Below are 26,850 nucleotides of genomic sequence, written 5' to 3'. Positions count from 1 at the left end.
ACACAGTATGGCACTTTCTCTCCTCTTCCATCAGGTAGAAGATACAGGAGCCTGAGGGCACGTACCACCAGGCTTAAGGACAGCTTCTATCCCACTGTGATAAGACTATTGAATGGTTCCCTTATACAATGAGATGGACTATGCCGTCACGATCTACCTTGTTGTGACCTTGTACCTTATTGCATTGCACTTTCTCTGTAGCTGTGACACTTTACTCTGTACTGTTATTGTTTTTACCTGTACTACCTCAATGCACTCTGTACTAACTCAATGTAACTGCACTGTGTAATGAATTGACCTATACAATCAGCATGCAAGACAAGTTTTTCCACTGTACCTCGGTACAAGTGACAGTAATAAACCAATACCAATACTGCACTGAAATGTTAGTCTCACTTAGGTGCTCAGCTGCCTGTAGTGGGTCTTGAGTCCTCAATCGATAAGCAAGCAGTTAGAAGGTTAAATGGTATTTTTTCCTTTATTATGAGAAAATTTGAAGAAAAGAGTAAAGCTGCCTTGCTGCAGTTATAGAGGGCCCTGCTGAAAATGTACCTGGAATACTGCATTCAGTTTTGGTCTCCTACATAGAACTTATATTTTTGTGAAAGAAAGACTGCCACAAAGGTCCACAAGACAGATTTCTAGGGTGGTGGGTTTGTCCTGCGAGGAGAGATTCAGAAGATGAGGCCTTTACTCTCTGGAGTTTAGGAGAATGCGAGGTGGTCTCATTGAATTGTGCAGAATTCTTATGAGAGGAGAGGTGCAGTGATGATGTTTGTTCTGCTGGGAACATAGTCTCAAATATAAAGGGTCAGCCATTCAGAAATGAGATGAAAGAAATTCCTTCACTTAGAGGATAATGAATCTTTGGAAATCTCTACCCAAGAGGGCTGTCTGTGGAGTTTCAGTTGCTATGTACATCCATGACAGAGATTGAAACATTTTTGGGATAAGGGAATCAAGGGAGGAGAGTAGTGCTGACATAATAAATCAGCCATGATCTTATTGAATGGCAGGGCAGGCACAAGGGGACAGTAGCCTTCTCCTGTTTCTATTTCTTATGTTATTATAATGTAACTCAAAAGATGAGAGTGCACAACTGAGCTGGCATAGAAAAAAAATATTATTTCTAAACAGCCAACCAACCTTGAGGGAACATTTATATGGACAAGGATTTATGCAGACTATATCTTAACCTGAACAAAAGCATGTAATCCCATCATTTCTGTCCTCAACTTTCCAACCTACCAATACCAAAACCCTGCCACCATTCCTCCTTTGAATCATCATTAGCAAAACTTTCAGGATTCACACTCCAGCAATTTGGAATGTCTCCTTAAACCTCAGCTTTCTTCATTTTCAAACCATTTCCTGAATGTGTACCTTTGATTATGCTTTTGGTCATATATCCAACCTCTCTCCTACTCTTTTCTTGATGTCTTCTGCTCTTCCCGAAAGCATGAAGTGATGCAACACTTCTTAGTTCTGGTATACATAAATAATTTATGTTAAATAATCACTCAGCTGTACCTTCATTCCATCCAAATGTCTCAGAACACATGAAGAGCCATTTGATTTTATTAACTCTCATCCTAAAGCATTTTACAGAGAAGAAAATATTGCATTCTTTCAAGCAGAGAAGAGATTGTGTGTATTTTATGAGCTTTTGAAAGAGAGAGGATGCAGTATGAAGGGAGTAGTGTTAGACTGAAGAATAAACTATGGCACAGCAGGGAAATTAACAGTTCTTGGTGTAAAGACCAGTTTCCTCACAGTGCATACCAGTGTATTTCAGAAACAGTGTCCACTCTCACAGAAATGACAAACAGCTTTGTCTTCCTTCACTTATGCTAGCAGGACATACTACTTAAATCCAAAAGACTGCCAATGACACCAGCAGACAAATAAAACAGTAACCACTGTTTCAGTTGACAGCAACTCCACCTTGGGACCTTACTGATATCCAATATGTCAAAATACGGTGGATCAGATCTGTTACCAGCTGTCACTGTTTATATTTGTAATGGTCTAGGCTCTGAGTTCAAACCAAACTTACTAAAAATCATTACCAGTTCTTATTATATTGTTTTCAATCTCTGTAACTGCACTCAAGGCATCTAAAGGGACTGCCTAATGTCTTCGTCAATAATATCTTCGCACTCATGACAAATGAAAAATGTTTAGATTTCTTCTATATCTATTGACGCATTAAGAACAAGAACATTTATTTACTTTGTGAATTTAACTATAGCAACGACCTTTAGTCGAAGCATCTGTTACCATTTTGTGTAAAGATGGTTCAAAGAATGATGTTCCTCCACTCCAACAGCCTCAGAGCCAGATCCTGACCAACAGGTTGTATAGCTAATACGGCTATTTATCCCTATTAATGGTGCATATTTTCTGATGTCCTGGTGGGACTAGAGTCTGCTATCTAATCGGGTTCTTGATTGATCCTAATTTACTATGCATATTGAGCTTCAAGCCCACACTGAACTAGATATTGAGAGCTTACCAAGGGGAAAGAAGTGAAAAAAAGTCCATTAGTGGACTTCAAAGGACCTTAACATTAAAGAGAATGGATTGAATTCCAATTATGAGGAAAGTCATGGCTGAAAGTATTTCCAATGTATTTTTCAGCTTTCTAAAGGCTGCCCATAGCAAACAAAAGCAGTTTCAAAAATTCAAGGCCTTATTTACCATTAAGAAGATCACCTTGTACACAATGACAAAGTGAAAAGTCTAACTTTTAGTCATAAACATTGTACACTCAACATAAATCCTGTTCAGTATATAAACTTGGGCCCTCCTCAATCACTTCCAGTGTTAAGATTCTAAAACTTATTGCAGACGAAAGGTCCTCAAGCACATTTCAGTGATTGTTGGATGGACTTTCAACTGAACGAGGCAATGTCCATCACAAGCAATGCATAGTCCCAGAAATTGTTTGGGAGCAAGGCAGAACCCAATAATGTCGGGCAGAAAAATACACACATCTTTGGTCAGAAATATGCCCCACATCATTTTAATTAAGGATAATCTTTTCGTCAGATCTGAGATACGTGTTCACATCTCCAAACAAGAAGCCTAAAGTCTGTTTTTCGACCTTCCACGAGATGGTTTGTGCCATTTTGGTCCATATCCCTGACAGAGACCCCGGTCCCAATCTCTGCCAACATTTACATTCAGGCTGCGGAAACATTAGCTGGGGCTCAAACTTCAGAGTCCTTGTTGTTATTCTAATACTTCACCTGTAACGTTAAAATGAGGCCACTATGCAGCAAGCCTTGAGCCTCATCATTCAGGTGTAGGGAGCAGGGGATGGGGAAAATCAACCTATGTTACCCATCCTGCATGCCAAAGTTTTATGGTCCAATTTTTTGGCTATGCTGTGTTGGGCAGTGAGATGCTTAAAGTGGGATTTATGAAATGAAGCCAAAAGTGAGAAAAGATCATCATGCTCAGTAGACCTCATTCTAAGTATTTGGCAGTGCAAACCCAACATCAGTCTCCCAAATGCTACAAGTACTATTTCTTACAAGAGGCAAAGAAAACAGAGGTGTGGGGGGGTAAACTAGAACAACAAGCATATATGGGTCCTCTGCACATAATTGTATGCTTATCTACTGCAAAGCCACAACAACCTGTGACCATGGAAAATCTTTGCCCTATTATTGAGCACTTGTCACATGGTACGACCATGCAAAATCTTCATCCCATTTACGCTCCACATTCATCCCAAGCACTGCATTCTGTACATTTAAAAAAACTGATGCTAATTTCTTTCAGTTCCTCAAAAGCTCTTAAACTACTGCACATTTTCTTAAAAGAAATGATCAAATGATTATAATGGTGTACCATTAGCTTTGTGGTGAATCAGTAAGCAGGCTATTCACTCCCTCCTGCTTACTCCGCAATTTAGAAAAATCATGGCTGATCTTTTACCTCAGTGCAACTTTCCTAAACTAACACCATATTGCTCAATTTCCTTAATATCCAAAAATGTATTGACTTCTGTCTTGACGATATTCAGTGACCAGGCCTCAGCAGTCCTTTTGGGTAGAGAATTCCAAAGGTTTACCACTCTCTGTGTAAAGAAAATTCTTCCCATCTCAAAAGAAAGCATATGACAGGTGCAGACAACTGAAAACAAGAGAGTCATTTGAGAAATATCGTGTAGGACAGTACTTAAAAAAAGAAACTATGAGGGCAAAAGGGGGCCATGAAACATTATTAGCAGACAAGATTAAGGTGAATCCCAAGATATTCTATAATTATATTAAGAAGAAGGGAGTAGCCAGGGAAATAGCAGGTTCCTTAGGGATAAAGGGGAAATCTGTGCATGGAGCCTGGGGATGTGGATGGTGCCCTAAATGAATACTTCTCACCCGTATTCACCAAGGGGAAGGACATGGTTAAGAGAGAGTTTAGAGTGAGGGACAGTGATGTTCTGGAGTATGTTAGTATTAAGGAGGAGGTGTGAGGATAGACGGGAGGATAGCAAATGAGGCAAGAAAGGCAGCAGGGGTCAGCTAGCAGTGAGTCTTACATCAGTGGTAGGGAAACTATTGGAAAAAAAATTCTATGGGACAGGATTTAACTTCACTTGGAAAGGCAGGGATTGATTAGGATAGCCAGCATGGCTTTGTTCATTTTATAAGATAAGATATCTTTATTAGTCACATGTACATAGAAACACACAGTGAAATACATCTTCTGTGTAGAGTGTTCTGGGGGCAGCCCGCAAGTGTCGCCAAGCCCAGAACTTCCTAATCCATACATCTTTGGAATGTGGTAGGAAACCGGAGCACCAGGAGGAAATCCACGCAGACACGTGGAGAATGTACAAACTCCTTACAGACAGTGGCCGGAATTGAAATCCTATCTCACAAATCTGATTGAATTTTTTGAGGAGATAACTAAGTACATCGATGAGGGGACCGCAGTGGATGTTGCCTACGTGAACTTTAATAAGGCCTTTGATGCATGGAAGGCTGGTCCAGAAGGCCCCTGGAATCTAGAGCAGGCTAGCAAATTGCATCAAAAATTGGCTTGGTAATAGGAGGTAAAGGGTGTTGGTGAAGGGTCGCTTTTCTGATTGGAAGTCTGTGACCAACGGTGTACCACGAGGATTGATGCTGAGGTCTTTGATATCTGTGATGTACGTTTACGGCTTGGATGCGAATGTCGTAGGTATGATAAGTAAGTTTGCAGATGATAGGAAAATAGGTGGTGCTGTAGATTAAGACAAGGATGTCTAAGGTACAGGGTGATATAGATCAGCCGGGAAGTTGGGCGGAGCAACGGCAAAGTGGATTTTAATATTGACAAGCAAAAGGTGATACAATCTGGGAGGGCAAACAAGGACAGGATATACACAGTAAATGGTAGAGCCATAGGGAACATTGATGAACAGAGGGACCTTGGGGTACAAATCCAGAGATCCCTGAAAGTGGGAGCAAACATGAATAAGATGGTGAAGGAAGCATATGGGATGCTTGCCTTCATCAGCCATGAAACTGAATATAAGGGCTGGGACATCATGTTACATCTTTGTAAAATATTGGTTAAGCCACACCTGGAGTATTGTGTATGGTTCTGCTCACCACATTGCAGGAAGGATATTATTGCTTTGGAGAAGGTGTATAGAAGATTCAGAAGGACACTGCCTGGATTGGAACATTTAATTATAAGGAGACAGTGGATAGACTGGGCTTGTTTTTCCTAGAACAGAGGAGGCTGAGGGGATGACCTGATAAAGATACATAAAATTATGAGGGGGATAGGTAGTAAAAAAAATCTTTTTCCCATAGTGGGGTGTCAAAGGTGAGAAGCCATAGGTTTAAGGAAGTTTAGATGGAATCTGAAGGGGATTTTTTCCACACAAAGGGTGGTTGGAGTCTAGAATGTGCTGTCTGAAGAGGTGGTGAAGGCAGATACTCTCATGACATTTAAGAAGCATCTAGACAAGTACTTGAATTACAGAAAGCTACAGATCATTGCAGGTAAATGGGATTAGCACAGGTAGGTACAACAGGTGGCATGGATGTGATTGGCCAAAGGGCTTGTTTCTGTGCTGTATGACTACACGACCATGACTCAATTCTAAATGGCCAACTCCTTATTTTCAGACAATTCCAGGTTGACACGCCCCAAGCCAGGGGAAACATCAATCTTGCATCTAACCTTGTCAAGCCACATTTGAAAATGTTGTATGTTTTAATAAGATCATCTCTCATTTTCCTAAACACTAGAGAATACAGACCCAGTATACTTAATCTCTCCTCACTCAACAATTCCCTTCATTCCAGGGATTAATCTCATGAACTTTTGTTGCACTCCCTTTATTCCAATTATATTCGTCCTTAGGTAGGAAGACTGGACCTGTATACAATATTCCAGGAGTGATCTCACCAGCGTCTTATATAATGGCAAAATGCTTTTCTCTTTAAATTCAAATTCCCTTAAATTGAAGATCAACATATCATTTGTCTTCCTAATTGTTTAGAGCTTAATTTTCAGTGATTCATGCACAATGACACCCAGGTTCCTCTGGACATCAGCACCTCTCAATCTCTCACCATTTCGAAAACACTGTATTTATTTTTTTATACTTTTCTATTGTTATTAACAAAGCAAATGACTTCACACTTGCCAAGTTCTCCCCCATTCATTTAGCGCATCTATAACCTTCTGGAACTTCTTCACATCCTTCTCATAACTCACACTGCTACCCACTAATCTCTCATCAGCAAAGTTACACTTGGTCTCCTCATACAGATCACTGAAACCAATCTCTATGGTGCTCCACTGGTCACATCCTCCCAAATAAAAAACAGCTGCTTATTTCTACTATTTTCTGTCGATTAACCACACCTCAATCCATGCCAGTATATTACGCCCAAACCCCCATGCTCTAATTTGTTTAATAGCATCTTGTGTAGCAGGCTGTCAAAGGCCTTTCTAAATACAGGCAGTCCCCAGGTTGTGCAAGGATTCCATTCTTGAGATCTGTCCATAAGCAGATTTCTCACAAGTCCAAAATGTCAAATTTCTATAGTCATCTATATCGGCCTACATACAATTGCTATTTTTTTTTCATTTCATTGAATAATCACCCTAACACTACCCATAATTAAACTAATGGAATATATACTGTATCCAATCATTAATGAATACCATGAAACATTTTATTATTATTACTTGCTTGAAAAATGGTCTAAAACTGTATGGGAGAATTTGAGAAAGGTCAGATTTTCATAACCCATGGAGCCCCTGTACACCACATCTATGTTTCCTCTGATCCATTACAGTATGCTAGTTCCAACCTTAAAAAGCTCTAACAAATTTGTCAAACAGTACTTCCCTTTCATAATTCCATGCTCACTCTACCCTACCTATTATTATTTTCCAAGTATCCCGCTACCACTTCATCAATAATAGATTCCAGATTATGGGTAATAGATACTACATATGAAGGGCTAACTGTTCAACAATTCCTTGCTTTCTCTCTCCCTCCAATCTGTGGAAATCCTTCCTAAATTCTCTGGATTCCAGAAGATGACAAGCAATGCATTCATAATCTCCAAAGCAACCTGATTCAAAACCTTGGAACCTAGATCATCAGGTCCTTGGGATTTATCAGTTTGCAGAACCATTAATTTCTTCAATTTGTTTTAAACTGATGCTAATTTCTTTCAACTTTGGACCTGTAGTTCTCCATGATTTTCAGGTGGTTTTCTGTGTCTTCTTCTGTGAAGACAGACACAAAATATTTCTTTTATTTCTCTGCCATTTCTTTATTATCCAATATAATTCTACTGCCTACATAAGGGACCTACATTAACTTTTGCTAATCTTGCCCTTTCTATGTAACTTTACACATCTCTTACTGAAAATCTTTTATTCATACACATTATTTGACATATTGATAACAATAAAGAAGGGATAAGTCTGGATCTAATAATTTATGGTGTAGCGGTTGCTACCGCGAAATAAAACAAGACGCTAGTCGGAGGATTGTTGAACAGAAGTGGTTTATTTTCCCGCCTTGCGCGGGCCCTTTAAGGGAGACTGTTCCCGCCCAAAGCAACCGGCAATGACATAAGTACTATGTCATCAAGACTTTCCCGCGCGCGGGTTTTCCCCGTCGCTCGGGAAAGACGAGGCCCGCCGCCATCTTGGGCCTCGTCGCTCTGACGCCGCGCGACCCGACTGCCGAGCCGGTTCGCCCGACTAAACGGTGAGTCGCCACAATGGACCTTTTAAGGAAGATTAACTGAAAATCAAATTTTTTTTATATCTCAGTCTTATCATAGAAGATTAAGTTAACAGAATGTTCAACATTAAGGGGAGGACTATGAAGTCACACAAGCTGCCGCTCATCTGCTAACATATGAAGAGACTAACATGACTGAAGTTGTTTTACTCTGTGTCCTGACTTATGCCTATTTACAATGACAAAAGATTACAGCTGATGATTTTTGGTTGTTTCTTTGAAGGCTACATAAATTGTAGAAGTGGGTTTCCAACCTTTACACCACCATAACTTTTGCAGAAACCCCATTTAAACTCTTCCTCTCCCCCCTCCCTTTAGTATCTCCTTCTGTAAATTCACTGATGCAGTTTTACTTATAATGTTCCATTTTCTTTTTGCTTCGTAACCAGGTGGTCAACCAATGTCAAAACATTCAAAAGATGCTCCACCTTCTTTAAAACCACTTTCAACTTCCTATGCTACATATTGTACTTTAAACCAGATGGCCCGACAAGAGGTATAAACATTCCACATTTTTTAAAATTAGTCCATGGAAGGTGTATGTTGTTGGAAATGCCAGCATTTATTGTTGATCCCTAAATGCTCCTGAACTGAGGAGATAATTAGGAGTCAATCACGATGATAGTTCTGGAGTCCAATATAGATCAGCACAGGTAAGGACAGCAGATTTCGTTCCCTTAAGGACAACAGTGAACCAGATAGGTTTTCACAACAATCCAGTGGCTTAATAGCTACCATTACTCATCAGATTTCTATTCCAGATATACTTAATTACTCAAATTTAAATTCACCAGCAACCACAGGGTGGGATGCAAATCCATGTCTTTGGATCAACAGTCTAGGCATTGGGATGCTATTTCACTAAGTTAACTAGAAGGCTACGAAACCCTATTCGCTGACAATTTTTAAAATGTTCTTTGTCACCTGGAGACACTGTTGGAAAGAAAAGATGCAATTGACAGATTGACCTTCCAGACTTGTACCCTCTGCCAGACAGTCGGTGAGCATTAATGACAATAGCCATGGAACTCTGACCCAGTACCAAATGCCTCTTCCTCTTACATTAATGTTGGGGCATATTTGGTGAGCAGAGGACATCTGATGGAAGCTGAACACCTTAAGAACCTATTTATCTGTTCTTCTGATGTGTTGATGCGTTTCTCAGAAAGCAGACATAGTATATGAACTTTCATAATTGAAACCTTAAAGCTCCTCTACATCAAAACAAAAACAGACAATTGCTATGTTGAAATATTTCAAGTACAAAACTTTCAAGTCAGTGCTAAGAATGTGTTGAGCCTTGGGTTTGTGTCTGCATACAAAATTATAATTTAGGGAAGAGTGCCACTACAAATTGTGAAGTGTATGTCACAGATGCCTCCTTGACCATCATTAGGATTTTACTATCTTCTGCCTTGGACAGACAAGGCAGTTGGATGCAATCAATATGAAAGGTAAGAGGTGCTGGCCTGGGAAAATGAAAGGCATTATTTACAACACAAGCAAGTAAAAGCCTGACTAACTTCACTGAGAATTCTGCTGATAGTGATCATGTCCACAAATCAGGAGTCTTGCTCTGCTTCCCAGAATATTTCTTTATCATACTACTGCAGATTTGTCTGCTTTTGGAAGGAAGGGCTTTTCCAGCAGAAAATGAATTGCTGCACAATGACTTGTTAAATCGTGAAAATACAATAATTTTATAGAACATTGCCCATCACACCAATCAAGGGCAGATTTTGCAGGTTTGATGCCAGTCTACAGCAGTGTATGAACCCACCATTTTGTGTCATAACTTCTACTACTTCTACTTTCCTATCAAATGCATAATATTCTGTAATCTCAATACCAGGTAGTTAAATGGAGCCTACTACCTTTCACTTCTGCTTCAAGAACTTCCAATGAGATCATTTTAATCTGCACAGTTGTCATGTGACTGGCACCAGTTTTCATCAATGGAGAAGCAACAGTCCGAAGTTATAGTGCTACCTTCACTTTGCTCTCTACCCAGCAAGAAATAAATCTTTGGCTTGCATATTCTAGAAATCCATCCACCAGAATTCAAATGCCAGTCAATTTGTAAAGTTAGCTGAAAGCCAATTTTCTCTTAACATTACATTATTAAAAATTGATTCTGGAAATATCACCATGAACATTTAAACTTCATTACACACCAATTACAATGTGGGCTGGCATTCCATCTCAAAACTAAAAACAGAAAATATTAGAAATAAACAGTGGGTCAGGCAGCATCTGTGGAGAGAGAAACAAAGTTAAAGTGCTGTTTCATCAGAACTGGAAAAAGTTACTGAGAAAGGGGTGGGGGGAAGAGCAGAAAAAGATTTAAAGTGAAACTCCGAGAACAGAAGAAATTGGCCGACATGAGCAGTGACGTCAGCTGAAAGAGAGTGGTAAAAGTATCTCTGGAGGAGGTGCAAATAGGAGGAGATGAATGAAATCTGAAATATCAGAGGACAGAGAAAAAACTGGATGTTGAAAATTTGATACACAAGACTGGAATGGCTGTTTGTCTGAAACTGTCGAATTCAACATTGAGCCCTGAAGCTGTAATGTGCCAAGCTGAAAACTAATGTTTTGTTCCTTGAGCATACTTTGAGCCTTGTTGGGACTGGGATGGACAGTTCAATTAGCAGCCCACTGGAAGTTCAGGGTCAGTCTTAGAGACTGAATGGATGCATTCTCCAAAGTGACATCCAATTTGCAATTGGTTGGACCAGTGCAGAGCACACTACATTGTGGCACCCAGTGCAGTACACTAAACTGGAATAAATGCAAGTGAATGTCTGCTTCACCTGGAAGGAATATTTGGATCTCTGGATGGTGGGATGAGATAAAAGTGTAGACGTAACATTTTCTACCATTTCAATAGGAAGGTACTGTGAGAATGACAATGGACACTGATGGGGATGGAAGAGTGAATCAGATTGTGGCAGAAGGAACATCCGTTAGAATAATAAAAGGGGAGAGGAAGAGAAAAAATGTCTGGCGGTGGCCTCACGTTGACGGTGGTGGAAATATTAGAGAATAATCTGTTGAAAGGAAGGATACAGTGAGCGCTATCCTTGCTCTTGATTGGAGGAGGGGATGAAAGTAGACATGCAGAAAATGGAAAAGACCATTGTTGAAATCCCTGTAAACTATGCTATAGGAGAAGCAACACCTTTAAGAAAACCAGAAAACACACTGGAAGTACTGGTGTGGAAGGTGTTGTCTTTGGAACTGGAGAGTAGATTAGACTCTTTGCAGGAAAGAAGGTGGAGGAGGTGTAGTTAAGGTAGCTGTAGGAGTCTGCAGGCTTATAATGGATATTAGTCATTAGCCTACCCCATAAGTTGGAGATAGAGAAGTCACAAAAGGAAAGGGAAGAGTCAGAGATGGATCATATCAAAGTGAGACCAGGGAGTGGACCTGAGTAAAACGGAAACAACAATGTATCCCATAAAGAGATGGGACCCAGTAAACCTGCATGTGCTGAAATCTGAAATAAAAACAGAAAATGCTTGAAACACTCAGCAGGTCAACTAGCATCTGTGGATAGAGAACAGAGTTAATGTCTCAGGTCAAAAACCCCAGATCAGAAATCTGAAAGTGTCTTTGAGCCAAAATATCAACTCTGTTTCTCTTTCTACAGATACTGCCTGACCTGCTGAATGTTTTCAGCATTTTCTGTCTTTATTATAGCTTGTTGTTCAATTTGAGAACGACTTCAGCCAATCAAAGGAGTGTGGCAATGGAAAAGGACTAGTTGGACATCTGTTTAAGGAAGAAATACAGGGTCCTTAGGCCATGCTGCTGTGACATGGTGGTAAAGGAGGATTGGGTGAAAGTGAGGCAATTGGTTCCAGGAGGGTGTAAACTGTCAAGGTGGCGGAGTGCATCACAGGCTCATGAATGTGTCCAGAACAGACTGGACAAGGGGAGAAAGAGCACAGGTGCAGGTAGAAGTGATATAAAAGATGCAATAGTGGAACACCTGGGAAAAATCAGATAAAATTAATGAGGATTTACAAAAGTGAGATCATACCTGACAAATCTACTAGAATGTTTTGAGGATGTAACTCACAGAATAATAAGGGAAAACCAGTGGATCTGGTGAACTTGAAGAAGGCTTTTGATAAGATCCTACATAAGAGAGTAGTGTGCAAAATTAAAACACAAGGCATTGGGGGTAAGGTTAGGAACTGGATAGAAAACTGGTTGATGGCCAGGAACCAAGAATATGAATACACAGGTCTTTTTCTGAGTGGCAGGCAGTGACTAGTTGTGTATCACAGATACCAGGGCCTCAGCTATTCAAAAAAAAAATGACTTAGATGAGGGAATTAAATGTAATATATCCAAGTCTGTGACAACACAAAGCTGGGTGAGAGTGAGAGTCACAGGGAACATGCCAAAAAGTTATTTGGACAAATTGAGGGAGTGGCAGGTGCAGTATCATGCCAATAGATGTGAGGTCATTACTATGGTGGCAAAAACAAGGTGGCAGATTATTATCTGAATGGCGATGGATTGAGAAAGGGGAAGTATAACCTGGATGTCCTTACACACACTCACTGAAAGAAACATACAGAAGGAGCAGACGGTTAAGAAGGCAATAGAAGAACTTGTTATAACAGGTTGAAATGGGGACATATGGGCATGAAGTAAAGGCTTCTGCTTAGGACCTATCACTTGGGATCAGAGAAGGGAGGTTCAGGAGGGTTTGTGGAAACACAGCAAGGGCTATACCTGGGAGTGGGGGAAGAGGAAATTGAATTAAAAAAAGGGTCCAGAGGAATGTTACAATAAAAGAGGTTCTAAACTTGCAATCCTTGACACCTGAAAGGAAGGAAAAGGGTTGATTGTTATAGAACCTTCCCCTCTCTACCTAACTTTCTCTACAATTTAAAACTTGTCTCTAATACTTCCAAATCATGATGAAAGGTCATCTGCTTGTTTCTCCACAGATTACTCCACAAATACTCCACTGAGTATTTTTAGTATGTTCTGTTCTTATTTCAGACTTCCAGTATCTGCAGGATTTCAGATTACTAACTCAAATGTGATTCACGCAAATTGCAAGTGAATCTTGTGAAAAAAATTGCTCAACATGGAATCAATACCATTCCAAATTTCTGAGAAGTGTCGGGGGAAAGCAATTTGAATCAGGAGTTAGGAGGGTAGCAGCTGGTAATACAAACAAGAACCAGCTTTCAAATTGTCTTCAAATGTAAATCGCAACCAGTAATCAGTTTTGAAATTAGAAGAACAGCTGCGTAAACAAATACCATTGTCTGTGAAGAGACTAGGCTACTTGCTTATAGCAAGAGACCACTGAAGAGATATACAATGGAAATTGACAAGACAATCCCTTCTATTAACACTTGTATGAAGATGCTTTATAAAATAATAGGACACCCATCAATATGATAAGAGTACTGAAACCAGCCATTAAGTTTGGGACATCCTGAATTTTGCACCATTGTAAATCACACAGGAAAATAAATAGATAAATGCCTTCGTTAATCAGACATTGAAACCCCCAGGATGAGATCAGGAAAGGGTCCAGACTGGCTATCTTGCCATTTAACACATGGATATATTTGTTCTGTCAATCAATATTTGGGTGTGTGTGTGTGTCCAGGGAGCCAACCATCAATAAATTGGTAAAAGAAGGCTGTTTTGGTTGTTTGGGTTCCCAAGGTCTTTGAATATTTAGAACTGGTCTTGTCAGTTGAGATGTGCTCTCTCTGTAACTGTACAATTCTGCAGAACCATCCAAAATATTGAAATAAACTATGCAAATGTAACTACCAAAACTGTATTTAATCACCTGTTGTTATCTTTGTGCTTAAAGAGTATAAAACATCAATGTACTTTGATTAAGAGAGATTCTTCCATGAAATTCTTCCACCATGTCTTCTCCTGAAATGCATGTCTATGCTGAATAAAGAGCTGTTAAATCTACAGCTCCATTCATTACTCGGCTCATTCAAAGTCACAACATAAAGAACTTAAGTAATAATAAGACCATCTCAAAGATGACATTATTTTTCATTCAAAAATATTTAAAGACTTTGGGAACAAAGTCTTGCTAATTGTCACACATCGTATACCTCAAAGAAGGTGTGTCATGTTATTGTGGTAAATGCTTATGAGCTTCATTGGTCATTGAATAATTAACTACAGAAGCGGTGCCAGTTTCTCCCTAATTTTGAATTCATGTGGCTGGCAGTGAGAGGGGCCCTCCCTGTTAAGCCCTTGCTGCAGAGTTGTAGTTTCACTTCAAACACATGCTTCCCTCGAGACAGCTGCAATAAGGATAAAACAATCATCCACATCTTTGTGAACTATGCATTTGTAAAAAAAAAGTGTGGGAAAGAATGTGAGGGTCCTTGTTGGGGTTCATCCTGAGCAGCTACGCAACAAAGGGCTCTCTATTCTACAAGCTGTTCCCAAGGATGCATACCGAGACAAACATCAAGTGCTGCTGGAAGATCAACAACTCAGTGAAAGATGCACTTTAGTCTACCCAAAACTCATTGACCTTCCAGTACAATGAGAGGCCTGAAAGCAAATATTGCCAACTGGCATATTCCAGACAGCAGGAGTATGTGGTTAGGGATGCACTGAAGGTTGGTGCAGCCAATGCAGAGCTAGTGGGAAGGTACTGCAGTCTAATGTCCTTCTGCCACAAGACATTGAGGGGCTAACCCCTGTGCCGAAGCCTCTCAAACACTTGAAGTCTGCATCATCCAAGGAGGCCACATGAGTGGCAATGGTGCTCTGACACAGAATGTGCTAATACTACAAATGTATAGAACTCATAACACCATGAAAGTATAGACTGAACAACACTATGAATGTAAAGGAAACCATGCACTGTTTTTTGTATTTCTTGTAAAGAAAGTTTATTTTTGAAATAAAAAAGAATTTTGATTTCATTATAAGAACTAAAATTATAACACTAATTTTGGTAGTGGCCCACCTGAGTCACGAGTAAATTGCATCTCTTTCCAGAGAAAATTAATCGAATGACATTTTCATTCTTCATTTGTTATTTTTGATTGAATTCTCTGCATGAAGGGGAGGAGAGGGGTGATAGATGGAGGGGGAGTATGATGGAAATGTTAGGGCCAAAAAGGTGAAAGACCAACTTCGGAAAAAAGATTTCAACACAAAGCACCTCTCCTAAATATTTCATCTTTCAATGTTCCTGGTGGCTCATGCGTATAAAATCCATGATCTAGTGCAACAACACCCGTTGATGAGATAGATTGGCTTCAGTTAAGAATGACTGTGGTGGTTACTATTGCCTTCAATTTTCATACCACAGGCCTTTTGCAATCACCTACCAGTCTCATCACAAGGGAAAGAGGTGTTTCTCTATGTGTTGGATGCATGCACATCATCAGCCACATGGGCAGATACTTCCCTAAGTTAGTAACTTCCCAAACACCACTGTACAATGCACCCTACAGCGATTCCATGATGTGCCAGAGAGCTACTATTCCATCAATATAGAGTGATATACAAGCTATCTAAATCCATTCACATTAATGTGAGCTTCTGATGGAAGGAAGAGACAGATGGGACAAGACCTTTGATGAATAGACGATGGTGGATAACTAGCTGCTCAAAAATGAAAATACTGGCAACAGGATGCAGAAGTGGCTGAGAATACCTCTGTAAATCCAAAGGTGAAAGAGTATAGTTGCAAACGGAAGGCACACAGATAAACCAGTGCCACTCTAGATTGGACATTCATGAACATAAAACATTACAGCACAGTACAGGCCCTTTGGCCCACAATGTTGCACCGACATTTTATCCTGCTCTAAGATCTATATAACCCTTCCCTCCCATATAGCCCTCCATTTTTCTATCACTCATGTGCCGATCAAAGAGTCTCTTAAATATCCCTAATGTATCTGCCTCCACCACCTCTGCCGGCAGTTCGTTCCACGCACCCACCACCCTGAGTAAAAAAACTCTCTTCCTGACATTCCCCCCTATACCTTCCTCCATTCACCATAAAATTATGCCCCCTCATGTTAGCCATTTTCGCCCCGGGAAAAAGTCTCTGACTATCCACTTGATCTATGCCTCTCATCATTTTGTACACCTTTATCAAGTCATCTCTCATCCTCCTTTGATCCAAAGAGAAAAGTCCTAGCTCACTCAACCTATCCTCATAAGACATGCTCTCCAATCCAGGCAGCATCTTGGTAAATCTCCTCCGCACCCTCTCTAAAGCTTCCACATGCTTCCTATAATGAGGTGACCAGAACTGAACACAATACTCCAAGTGTGGTCTAACCAGAGTTCTTTAGAGCTGCAACATTACCTCACAGATCTTGAACTCAATACCCTGACTAATGAAGGCCAACACACCATAACGCCTTCAATAACAACCTGATCAACCTGCATGGCAACATTGAGGGATCTATGGACGTGGACCCCAAGATCCCTCTGTTCCTCCACAATGCTAAGAATCCTGCCACTAACCTTGTATTCTGCCTTCAAATTCGATCTTTCAAAGTGTATCCCTTCACACTTTTTCAGGTTGAACTCCACCTGCCACTTCTCAGCCCAGCTCTGCATCCTATTAATGTCCTGTTATAACCAACCACAACCTTCTATACTATCCACAACACCGCCAACATTCATGCCTTCTGCAAACTTACTAAGCCATCCTTCTACATCTTCATCCAAGTCATTTATAAAAATGGCAAAGAGCAGAAGTCCCAGAACAGATCCCTGCGGAATGCCACTGGTCACCAACATCCAGGCAGAATACTCTCCATCTACAAGCACCCTCTGTCTTCTATGGGCGAGCTAATTCTGAATCCACACGGCCAAGCTTCCCTGGATCCCATGCCTCCTGACTTTCTGAATGAGCCTTCCATGAGGAATCTTATCAAACACCTTACTATAATCCACGTACACCACATCCACTGCTCTACCTTCAATGTGCTTTGTCACATCCTCAATGAATTCAATTAGGCTCAGGAGGCACAACCTGCCCCTCACAAAGTCATGCTGACTGTCCCTAATCAGCCTATGCTTCTCCAAATGCCTATATATCCTGTCCTTAAGAATCCTCTCCAGTAATTTGCCCACCACTGAAGTAAGACTCACTGGTCTATAATTCCCAGGGTTATCCCTACTTCCTTTCTTGAACAAAGGAACAACATTTGCCACCTTCCAATTATCTGGCACTACTCCTGTGGCCAGTGAGGATGAAAAGATCATCTCCAAAGGCACAGCAATCTCTTCCCTCACTTCACATAATAACCTTGGATATATCCCTTCTGGCCCCGGTGACTTATCTATCCAAATGTTTTTCAAAATTTCTAGCACATCCTCTTTCTTCATGTCAACATGCTCTAGTGTATCAGCCTGTGTACGCCATCCTCACAAATGTCAAGGTCTCTCTCTGGTGAATACTGAAGCAAAGTATTCATTAAAGACCTCCCCTACCTCTTCCGAAACCAGGCACATGTTTCCTCTTTAATCCCTGATTAGTCCTACCCTCATTCTAGTCATCCTTATATTCTTCACATACGTGTAGAACACTTTGGGGTTTTCCTTAATCCTACTTGCCAAGGCCTTCTCATGCCCCCTTCTAGCTCTCCTAAGTCTATTTTTAACCTCCCTTCTGGCTACCTTGTAACTCTCCAGATCCCTATCAGATCCTTGCTTTCTAAACTTTAGGTAAGCTTCTTTCTTCCTCTTGACAAGATATTCTATGTCTCATGTCAATCATCCTTACCCTGCCTTAATGGGACAAACCTGTCCAGAGCCCCATGCAAGTACTCCCCAAAACAACCTCCACATTTCCATTGTGCACTTCCCCAAGAACATCTGTTCCCAATTTACACTCCCAAGTTCCTGCCTATTAGCATAATTCCCCCTTCCCCTATTAAATTCTTTCCCATATCATCTGCTCCTAGCCCTCTCCAAGGCTATGGTAAAGGTCAAGGAGTTATGGTCACTGTCTCCAAAATGCTCACCCACCAACAGATCTGAAACCTGATCAGGTTCATTGCCTAGTACCAGGTCCAGTATGGCCTCTCCTCTAGTCGGTCTGTCCACATACTGTGTCAGGAATCCTTCCTGGACACACAAAACAAACTCTGCCCCATCTATCTCCTTCACACTGAGGAGGTGTCAATCAATATTATGGAAGTTGAAATCACCCATGACAACAACCCTGTTATTTCTGCACTTCTCCAAAATCTGCCTCCCAATCTGCTCCTCGGTGTCTCTGCTACTATTGGTGCGGGGGGGGGGGGGGGGCGGCTGCGGTGGAGTCTGTAGAATACTCCCAAAAGAGTGATTGCTCCCTTCCAGTTTCTGACTTCCACCCACACTGACTCAGTAGATGATCCTCCAGGATGTCCTCCCCTTCTACTCCTGTGATACTGTCCCCAATCAGGAAAGCGACTCCCCCACCTCTTTTGCCTCCATCCCTGTCCCTTTGGAAACATCTAAACCCTGGAATATCTAGCAGTTATTCCTGCCATTGTGACAGTCACGTCTCTGTAATGGCCACCATGTCGTATTTCCATGTACTTACCCATGCTTTAAGTTCATCAGCCTTGTTCCTGATACTTCTTGCATTAAAGTAGACAGACTTCAGCCCATCCAACGGACTGCAATTTTGCTCCTTCAACTGCCTGTCCTTCCTCACAGTCTTTCTACACGCTGCATCTACTTGTACACTAAATGCACCAACCTGTAACCTATTACTCGGGTTCCCGTCCCCCTGCCAAACCTATGTTAAAGAATATTGCAGCAGATGCACAGTTAGGGGTGTTAGAGGGGAGAGAGGAATTCAGGCAATAGTTTATGACAGTATGCTGCAACTCACAAAATATACTTTACAAAGCACTTGGAGACAGGATAACAACAAGTTTTGGCAGAGCAGGAAGAAGCTAATATAACAGCTACCAACTAGATACAAGCCACTGAAGAATGGGATCTCAAACCTAGTCCTTCCAATCCATCTATTCATTATTGTTTTTTTCAACATGAAGAGCTATTATTTCATCTTTAGATTGTTTTCTCCAGACAAAAGGCACACAATGTTTGTTCACAAAGTACCTTTCACTATAACAGGATTTCCCAAAGTACTTTTTAGCCAATGAAGTGAGAATTGTTGTAATGCTAGAAATGCAAGTAGCCAATTGGCATGCTGTAATGCCCGCAAATAGCATTGTAATCGCAACAAGGAAGTTAATTTATATTAATATAGAAACAGTAAAAGCTGGTAACATTCAGCAGGGCAGGCAGCATCTTTGGAAAGAGAAACAGAACTAATGTTTTGAGTTGAAGATGTGATACTTTAACTGCATTTCTCTTTACAAAATTAATATTACACTGCTTCAGAAATATATAATAGCTAGGACACTGAGAAAAGCTCTCCGCACTCTTCTTAACCCACTGGATTTCCTACATCAACATGAGAGGGCAAGGGAGTCTTGATTTAATATCTCATCTGAAAAATGACACCTGTAACTGGATTGACGTGTCGGCCTTGGAGATGTTCAAAACTCTGACGTGGGACTTGACCTTCTCACTCAGTTGAAAGTGTCACCCATTGAGATATAATGGTGCTGTGGCTTTTCATTTTGCAGAATAAAGGCGGCAAGATGCAGACTATATTAAAATGGATTCATTTTATTCATTTTACTCCTTACCTTTGACCCACCTCCCAGGGGATCTGCTCTCTCCACCTCTCCGGCACCTGCCTAAAACTATCTCTTACCTGCATCTACCTATCACCAACTTGTGCCCACCCCGCCTCCCCTCTTTTGTCCACCTATCACTGCTCTGCTTTCCCCTCCTTTATAATGGGCATCCTCTTTTCCTGTCTTCAGTCCTGAAGAAAGGTCCTGACCTGAAACGTTGACCACCTGCTTTTCTCCACAGATGTCCCCTGGCCTGTTGAGTTCCTCCAGTATCATAGTGCTTTTCATCTAGATTCCAGCATCTGCAATCTTTTATTTCTCTCATTTTATTCACTGTTTAAGTGTACCTGAAGTCGCTGTTCACATTTTTAATGTGTTTGTCACTTTTATTCCGTATGAATTGTATATTTCTACATTAACTTTGAGTTTATGTTGCACACCTCTGTGACCGGTTGGATAAAACAGCTGAGGATGATGGTTCTGGCTGCACAGCCAGCTGGTGTGCAGCTGAGGAGGCCAAATTAATTGAATCAGCAGCTATTCCTAATGGACCACTACTAAGACTTAATATTCCATAAGTCACTGAATCATTGCTTTCATTACCTGCAATGACTTGTACAACATATGATGGCACAAGATTCAGTAAGTACTGTACATCAACCACACACTGGCTTTAAATGTGATACATCAATACTAACACCTTCACTGAGAAAAAGTTGAAATCACCAATAATATACGTGAAACCTCACCAATATTTCAAAGAAGTGTTTGAATAACTGGTACACACATCCATGCTGGTTACCACTCTAAATGCAAGGGGCCTTAACAGAGATCTTTGTGTCATCTTTAGTCACAGGCGAGGTCCCAGAGATTAGCCGATAGAGGAAAGTATACAGTAAATGGCATGACGCTTAGGAGCACTGATGTACAGAGGGATCGTGGGTGCAAGTCCATAGCTCCCTGAAAGCAGCAACACAAGTAGATAGGGTGATAGAAGTATATGGCATACTTGCCTTTGTCGGTCAGGACGTTGAGTATAAAAGTTAGGGAGTCCTTTTGCAGTTACATAAAACTTTTGTTGGGCCATGTTTGGAGTACTGTGTGCCGTTCTGGTTGCTCCATTCGAAAGGATGTGAAAGCTTTGGAGAGGGTACAGAAGTGGTTCACCAGAATGCTGCCTGGATTAGAGAGTATTAGCTATAAGGAGAGGTTGGACAAATTTGGATTGTTTTCTCCGGAGCATTAGACACTGGGGGGGCAACTGATAGAAGTATATCAAATTATGAGAGACATGGACATAGTACATAATACGTATCTTTTACTTTATGTTTAATTTATGTTTTTCATGTGAATGCTGTGTATCTGATGCTATGTGCCTATGATACTGCTGCTGGTAAGTTTTTCACTGCATATGTGCATACATGTACTTGCGCACATGAAAACAAGCTCGACTTTGCCCAGGGTGGAAATATCAAATACTAGCGGGCACAGGCTAAAGGCAAGCTGAGGAAAGTTTAAAGGAGATTTTACAAGTCAGTTTTTTTTAAAGACACAGAGTGGTAGACGCCTGGAACGCACTCCTAGGGGAAGTGGTGGAAGCACATACAATAGCAACGTTTAAGAGGCATTTAGACAGGCAGGTGAACAGCCAGGGGATGAAGGGATATAGACCATGTGCAGTCAGATGGGATGAGTTTGGATTGGCATCATGGTTGGCAGAGACAACGTGGGCTGAAGGGCCTGTTCCTGTGCTGTTCAATGTTCTAAGTTGTACGTTCTTTGTCAAACTGGCATGGAGTTTGTACATAATGTTAATTCTGTTCCAAAGTAACAGTTTTGCCAATGTAAACTGCTCATGTGTTATTCTGCTATCGATCTTATCACTGAATACAGCATCATTCAAAGACAACTTTCTATGCTGCACTTCAATTAAAGGTATACAATATTGGGATTTTATAACATTCAGTGAAAAGCTAAATTCTAATGTTCAAGTAGTTCATTTTGCTGTTTTATGTGTTTATTTAGGCAATACTTCAACCCTAAAGTCAATATCTTATTTTACCATTGGCAACGGTTACTTAATGGAACGTGGATATTTGCTATTATTCCTAAGAAACCTATGTAATACTGTAGTTGCAAGATATATTCCTGGAAGCAAACATTCCATCCTTCACATTGCAATAATAGGCCAGCATCATTACTGGATGATATGTCAATGTCCAATTATACTAGGACTGTTCTGCCAGAGCAGAGCAATTAGTTAGGCTCACAATGACATGTTCACATTCTAAAAAAACTGCATATAGTGGCAATTTCTAGACAGTGGGGGGGGGGGGGGGAGGGGGGTGATTATACTGTTGGAAGTAACCAGGCTTGAATGTAACTATCCTCCACTCACTGCATTTGTCTGAAAAAATTATCTTGCTTTTACTGGGAGAAGTTGCATCAAGTTCTGATTTCTGTGTTCTTTGAATAAAACATTTGACACGAGTACAATAGGCTGCTGTGAACCCATTCATGTACCACCCCACTCCCCTACATTCAATTAATTGGCTGGCAGAGTGTTGTCAACATACGCTCTGAGGAAAAAAAATAACCATCTAATTTCTGGGCGTTAAAGCTGTTCATGTAACAAGGACAATAGGGCATCTGCGGTCTCAGTAATGAAAAGGGCAAACTTCTTAACCAAAGACATTAATTCATTAATTGAGCCTGAAACAAGGAGGCACAAAATTGATTAATTCTGGGCAAGAAATGTTGACTGGTTGTGATGAACAATTGTCATTTCATTAGAAGGGTACTTATGCAGTTAATTATTTGATAGTTTTCTTAGCACGTTTAATGGGCAACAAAAGTGAAAATGCAGCAACTTCATGAAGAACACAGGAAGGTTAAACACGAAGCTTTTGTCATGAAGGAGATTGCACATTAGCCAGCAATTGGGCATCTCTTCCTTACCACAAATTGCTAACCAATTTTCACATCAGAAACTGTGTGCATATTTCAGAGCCTTATATTTTCAGCAAAATCTGGTCAGAAGACAACTGGCCATTTGTAATTTGACATGTGGCACTTATGCCACTCCTAGGTGAGATGAGAGATCTGCAGCAAAAATTATCAGGTTGCATCAATGCCAATATGTATCTGAGTGTGAGTGATAAGGTTTAGTTTTTAAAAGAGATCAACTTTTGCATTCAGATTCATAATCAAGAGAACAGAGTCTGCCACTTAATTTTGAGAATCCCTCAGTCCCTGATCCCAAGACACTGTGGACTCCACCAAAAACATTTTGATTTTCATATCCAGTCTGAAAGGCTCTCTTTCATCCCTGTTATTCACGTGGACAATGTACATACCTTGCTGCTGTATGGTACATTCCTGTCAATTGTTTAGTGCATGCACCTTTCACCTGAATTATAACTAGGTTATTCCAAGTGCACACGGATTATATTCATACCAGTACTTGACCGATCAATGCAAAGAAGGCTATTGCTATTCTGATCATATTTTAGATTGGTGTGATTAATGACTGATCCAGAACATTTCAAACAACAATGCTGGATTTTGAAGTTGAATTTTAATTGCACACAATCCCAAATGAAATTACTCATAATCAAGGTTGAACATGTTTCATTCTTTTCATCTTTCACATCTATGGGATTTTTACTGACTTCATTGCCTTCATCAAAAGAAGAGCAAGAAACTAACTAAATCATTGATTATCTGGGATACAAGATGAACTGAAGAGTCAAACGTGTGTTAAAAGTTCTTGAACTTCTTTGTCACCTTGCTCACTGAAAATAATAGTCTACTGGTAGTGACATCAATGCCCATGTTCTTTAGTGGTAATATCCAGTTTGCCCATATTAAACATACATCACTCAGACGGCAGGAGACTGGATAAAGCAGATAGTCTTATTAATCATATTTCCTTCAACACTTTCACATTTTTTGATTCATTTGGCCAAATATGAGATACCTCCCCAAGAAGGGACTGCAAAGGCCTTTCCTACACTTTGGAAAAGCAACTTGTGTTGTCTCAAAAGTACTCTGGGTCAATAGTGAACTGCATTGAGGTATATCTAATTACACAATGCCAAAAAGCTGGAGGTTTCCAAATATCTCATTAACCTTTGCTTTAGTAAAGTTCATTTAATACATTTTTCTCAACCCCAGCATCTCAAACACAGATTGTCACGTTTACAGAGTATCTGATATTTCAATTACATATTCTGACAACATTTAAATAGACTAACCCCAGAAGAGAGACCATAATTCAATTACTATTTAAAAGGAATTTGAATTATCCAACAACTATGGTATTAAATATAATGGAATGGAACATTCTCAAACTGTAAACAGGAGTTACTGTCTTAAAAATTATTTGAACTTATTTGGTTGCATTTTTTATAAGAATTGAAATGGATGAAAGGACCGGCAATAATCGGGAATATTACTTTCCCCCACGTTTTATTTTAGTCTTCGTGTTCAGACTATAGCAGATGAGAAAAGGTATCATTGATATTTGCGTTTGCTGTTAGATTCGGCAAACCCCCGGTTGACTCTGGCCGTGGTGCTGAAACTGGAATACTAGAAACAGCGATCCCAAGGGGAAAAGAAATCTAACACAGGTTTGTACGTTACAGTTACATTATTAATCAAGACTAAAAGGACGAAATGGGCTGAGTAATTCCCTATCATCGCTATTTCTACGTCAAGTAATTCCATTGCTGGTTGTTAAAATTCGAGTTCAGAGTCCAGAAAATGTAGGGGGTCTGAAAACTCTCGCGTACAAGTGTTGTCTTACTGTAACGGGTCGTATTACAGCACTGTACGATTTCAATATCACAGCTGGTCAATAACCACATAACAAAAACCCGTTACCAACGTGTGTTCTTTTGCGGTAGCGGGCGTAACAGTCGTCTGAGCATTATAATAACGACGTGAAACCACCCCAGAGTATGGGAAGCTCAACATTTAGGTTACGATTTCATGAAATCTGAGTGAAAGGTGTGCTTCTACAACTAGACACTACTCGTGCTTTCAATTCTGTCCCATCTGTCTGTAACCAACCTCCGGTGCTTGGAAATAAAGTTTTTCACTTAACATTAAAATCCCACTTTTGGGCTACCTTCTGCTCATACTTTCATTTTCTAAAACTGTGAGAGAAAGCAGCCATCCCTTTATCGCCATCCACAGCTACCCCCAACACCACCCCCACCGCCGATATACACACAAAAACTCTATTCATGGTATACATCTCTGCAGTTCAAAACACTTACGAGTTCCGTCGAATCGTGTAGCAATTGTATCCAAAAAGGTGTTCTGAGGCGCAAGCAATCCTTTCATGACAGGCATTTTGTGCTGGCAGTAACAGCCGTAGCCATTAAAAACGTTTAAACAGTGGGGAAAGATACTATGTGCAAGTATATGTACATATATATGATCAAGGAGTCAGCCCCACGCATCCGAGGGCTTGTGTTGTCCTCCATACTTTGGCCAAGCAGAAGTAATCATCGCGTCTTTAGTCGAAAAGTTGATCACAAGTTAAACCAGCAGTGTGCAGCCTCTTGAGCCTCGGACTCGTGGTGTGTATGTGTGTGTGTGTGTGTGTGTGTGTGTGTGTGTGTTATGCTGAAGTCTGGTGAGTGCTCTTCTTTCTTCTGGTAGCCTGAGAAGAGAGAAAGTGCTTCCAACGCGCCTGCTTTGTCCAAGCAGATGCCTGGTCACATGAGTAGCAGGGGCTCAGGATGATAGGGAGGATTCTCGGGGCAGCCGCCGTTCCCAGGTAACATCGATACACATGGACAGTCACCCTCGCAAGACGCGCCCAAAGCTGCAAACTACCTGATCCCAGGGGTTACCAGCGCCAGATGTCACTATAAAATTCTGTGATATTCATTTCACAATATTTGTCATTGTGCTTCCTTGCCTTGTGTGTACATAAGTCATCTTTTTTTAGTCAGATAAATATTTATAAACCGGCATTTCGTCAGGATTGAGTGGTGCTTTGACAATGGAATTAAATGAAATGTCAAACACTCAGCACCTTAGCATCGGAGAGTTGGGTCTGAATTACGCGTTGATCAATTGTATTTCTAGCTACACTTTTCTTTGAATTACTCAATTCTCACGAGATGACTGTGTGAGCAGTCTGAACACGGATTTGCTAAATAAGCAGGGCGGGGATTTGAGATAATAGGCAAAAACAACATCGCTTGAAGAAAAAAATGAAGCACAGTCCCAATTTGTCTTAAAAACACATTATTACATTTTTAATATCCATTGGCTATGTGCAGTGTTAGCCATCAGTTACGGAAGTTATACCCTATGATGACTCAGATCCGTTTCGAAATAAAGCATCGTCTGTCCAAATGGTGAAATATCAAATCATCATTCATTTTTTTTAAACTTATGGGCGCTTAAGTCAAATATTTTAATCAGTAAAAGTATGATGTTTAATAGGTGGAAGGTTCCTCAACGACCTTGCTTAAAGACAAAATAGGCCGTTGACTGTCAGAAACATGAAATAAAAGAGAAGCAAAGTAAATAAAAGTCACTGACATAGAATTAATTTCAGACTTGGTGAACAGCTAAAATGCAAATAGTATTACAGTAAGTGTAGGTTCTGTGAGTCTCCAGCGATCCACGGTCAACGATGCTGGCGATTGTTTACATCATACCAGAGATAGTTAGGCACTGTTTTAAAATAACTTTCCTTAATTACGTTCCATTTGTTTTACAATGGTTTCACTCCTAGTCGTGGCATCAATGGGCACAGCTAACTTGAAAAAGTCCGAGTCAGGCCACAGCAGTCATTTCCAGAACCCGTGGACCATACTGGTCTGCCTGAGCACTGAGATGCTCTCGGTCATA

General features: G+C 40.5%; 1 protein-coding gene across 1 annotated transcript in view; it reads right to left on the bottom strand.

Annotated features, from left to right (window-relative positions):
* The window catches only part of kcnh3 (potassium voltage-gated channel, subfamily H (eag-related), member 3), a 518,086-nt gene extending 492,754 nt beyond the window's left edge, over positions 1–25,332 (bottom strand). The window contains exon 1 of the mRNA XM_052023088.1: positions 25,257–25,332. Coding sequence (XP_051879048.1) covers positions 25,257–25,332 — 76 coding nt within the window. The remainder of the gene's footprint in view (positions 1–25,256) is intronic.
* Positions 25,333–26,850: the final 1,518 nt, after the last annotated feature.

This window comes from Pristis pectinata, chromosome 1 (assembly GCF_009764475.1).
Source record: "Pristis pectinata isolate sPriPec2 chromosome 1, sPriPec2.1.pri, whole genome shotgun sequence".
Taxonomy (NCBI): Eukaryota; Metazoa; Chordata; class Chondrichthyes; order Rhinopristiformes; family Pristidae; genus Pristis; species Pristis pectinata.
The sequence above is the reverse complement of the archived record's forward strand: the minus strand, read 5'-3'. Positions and strand labels throughout refer to the sequence as shown.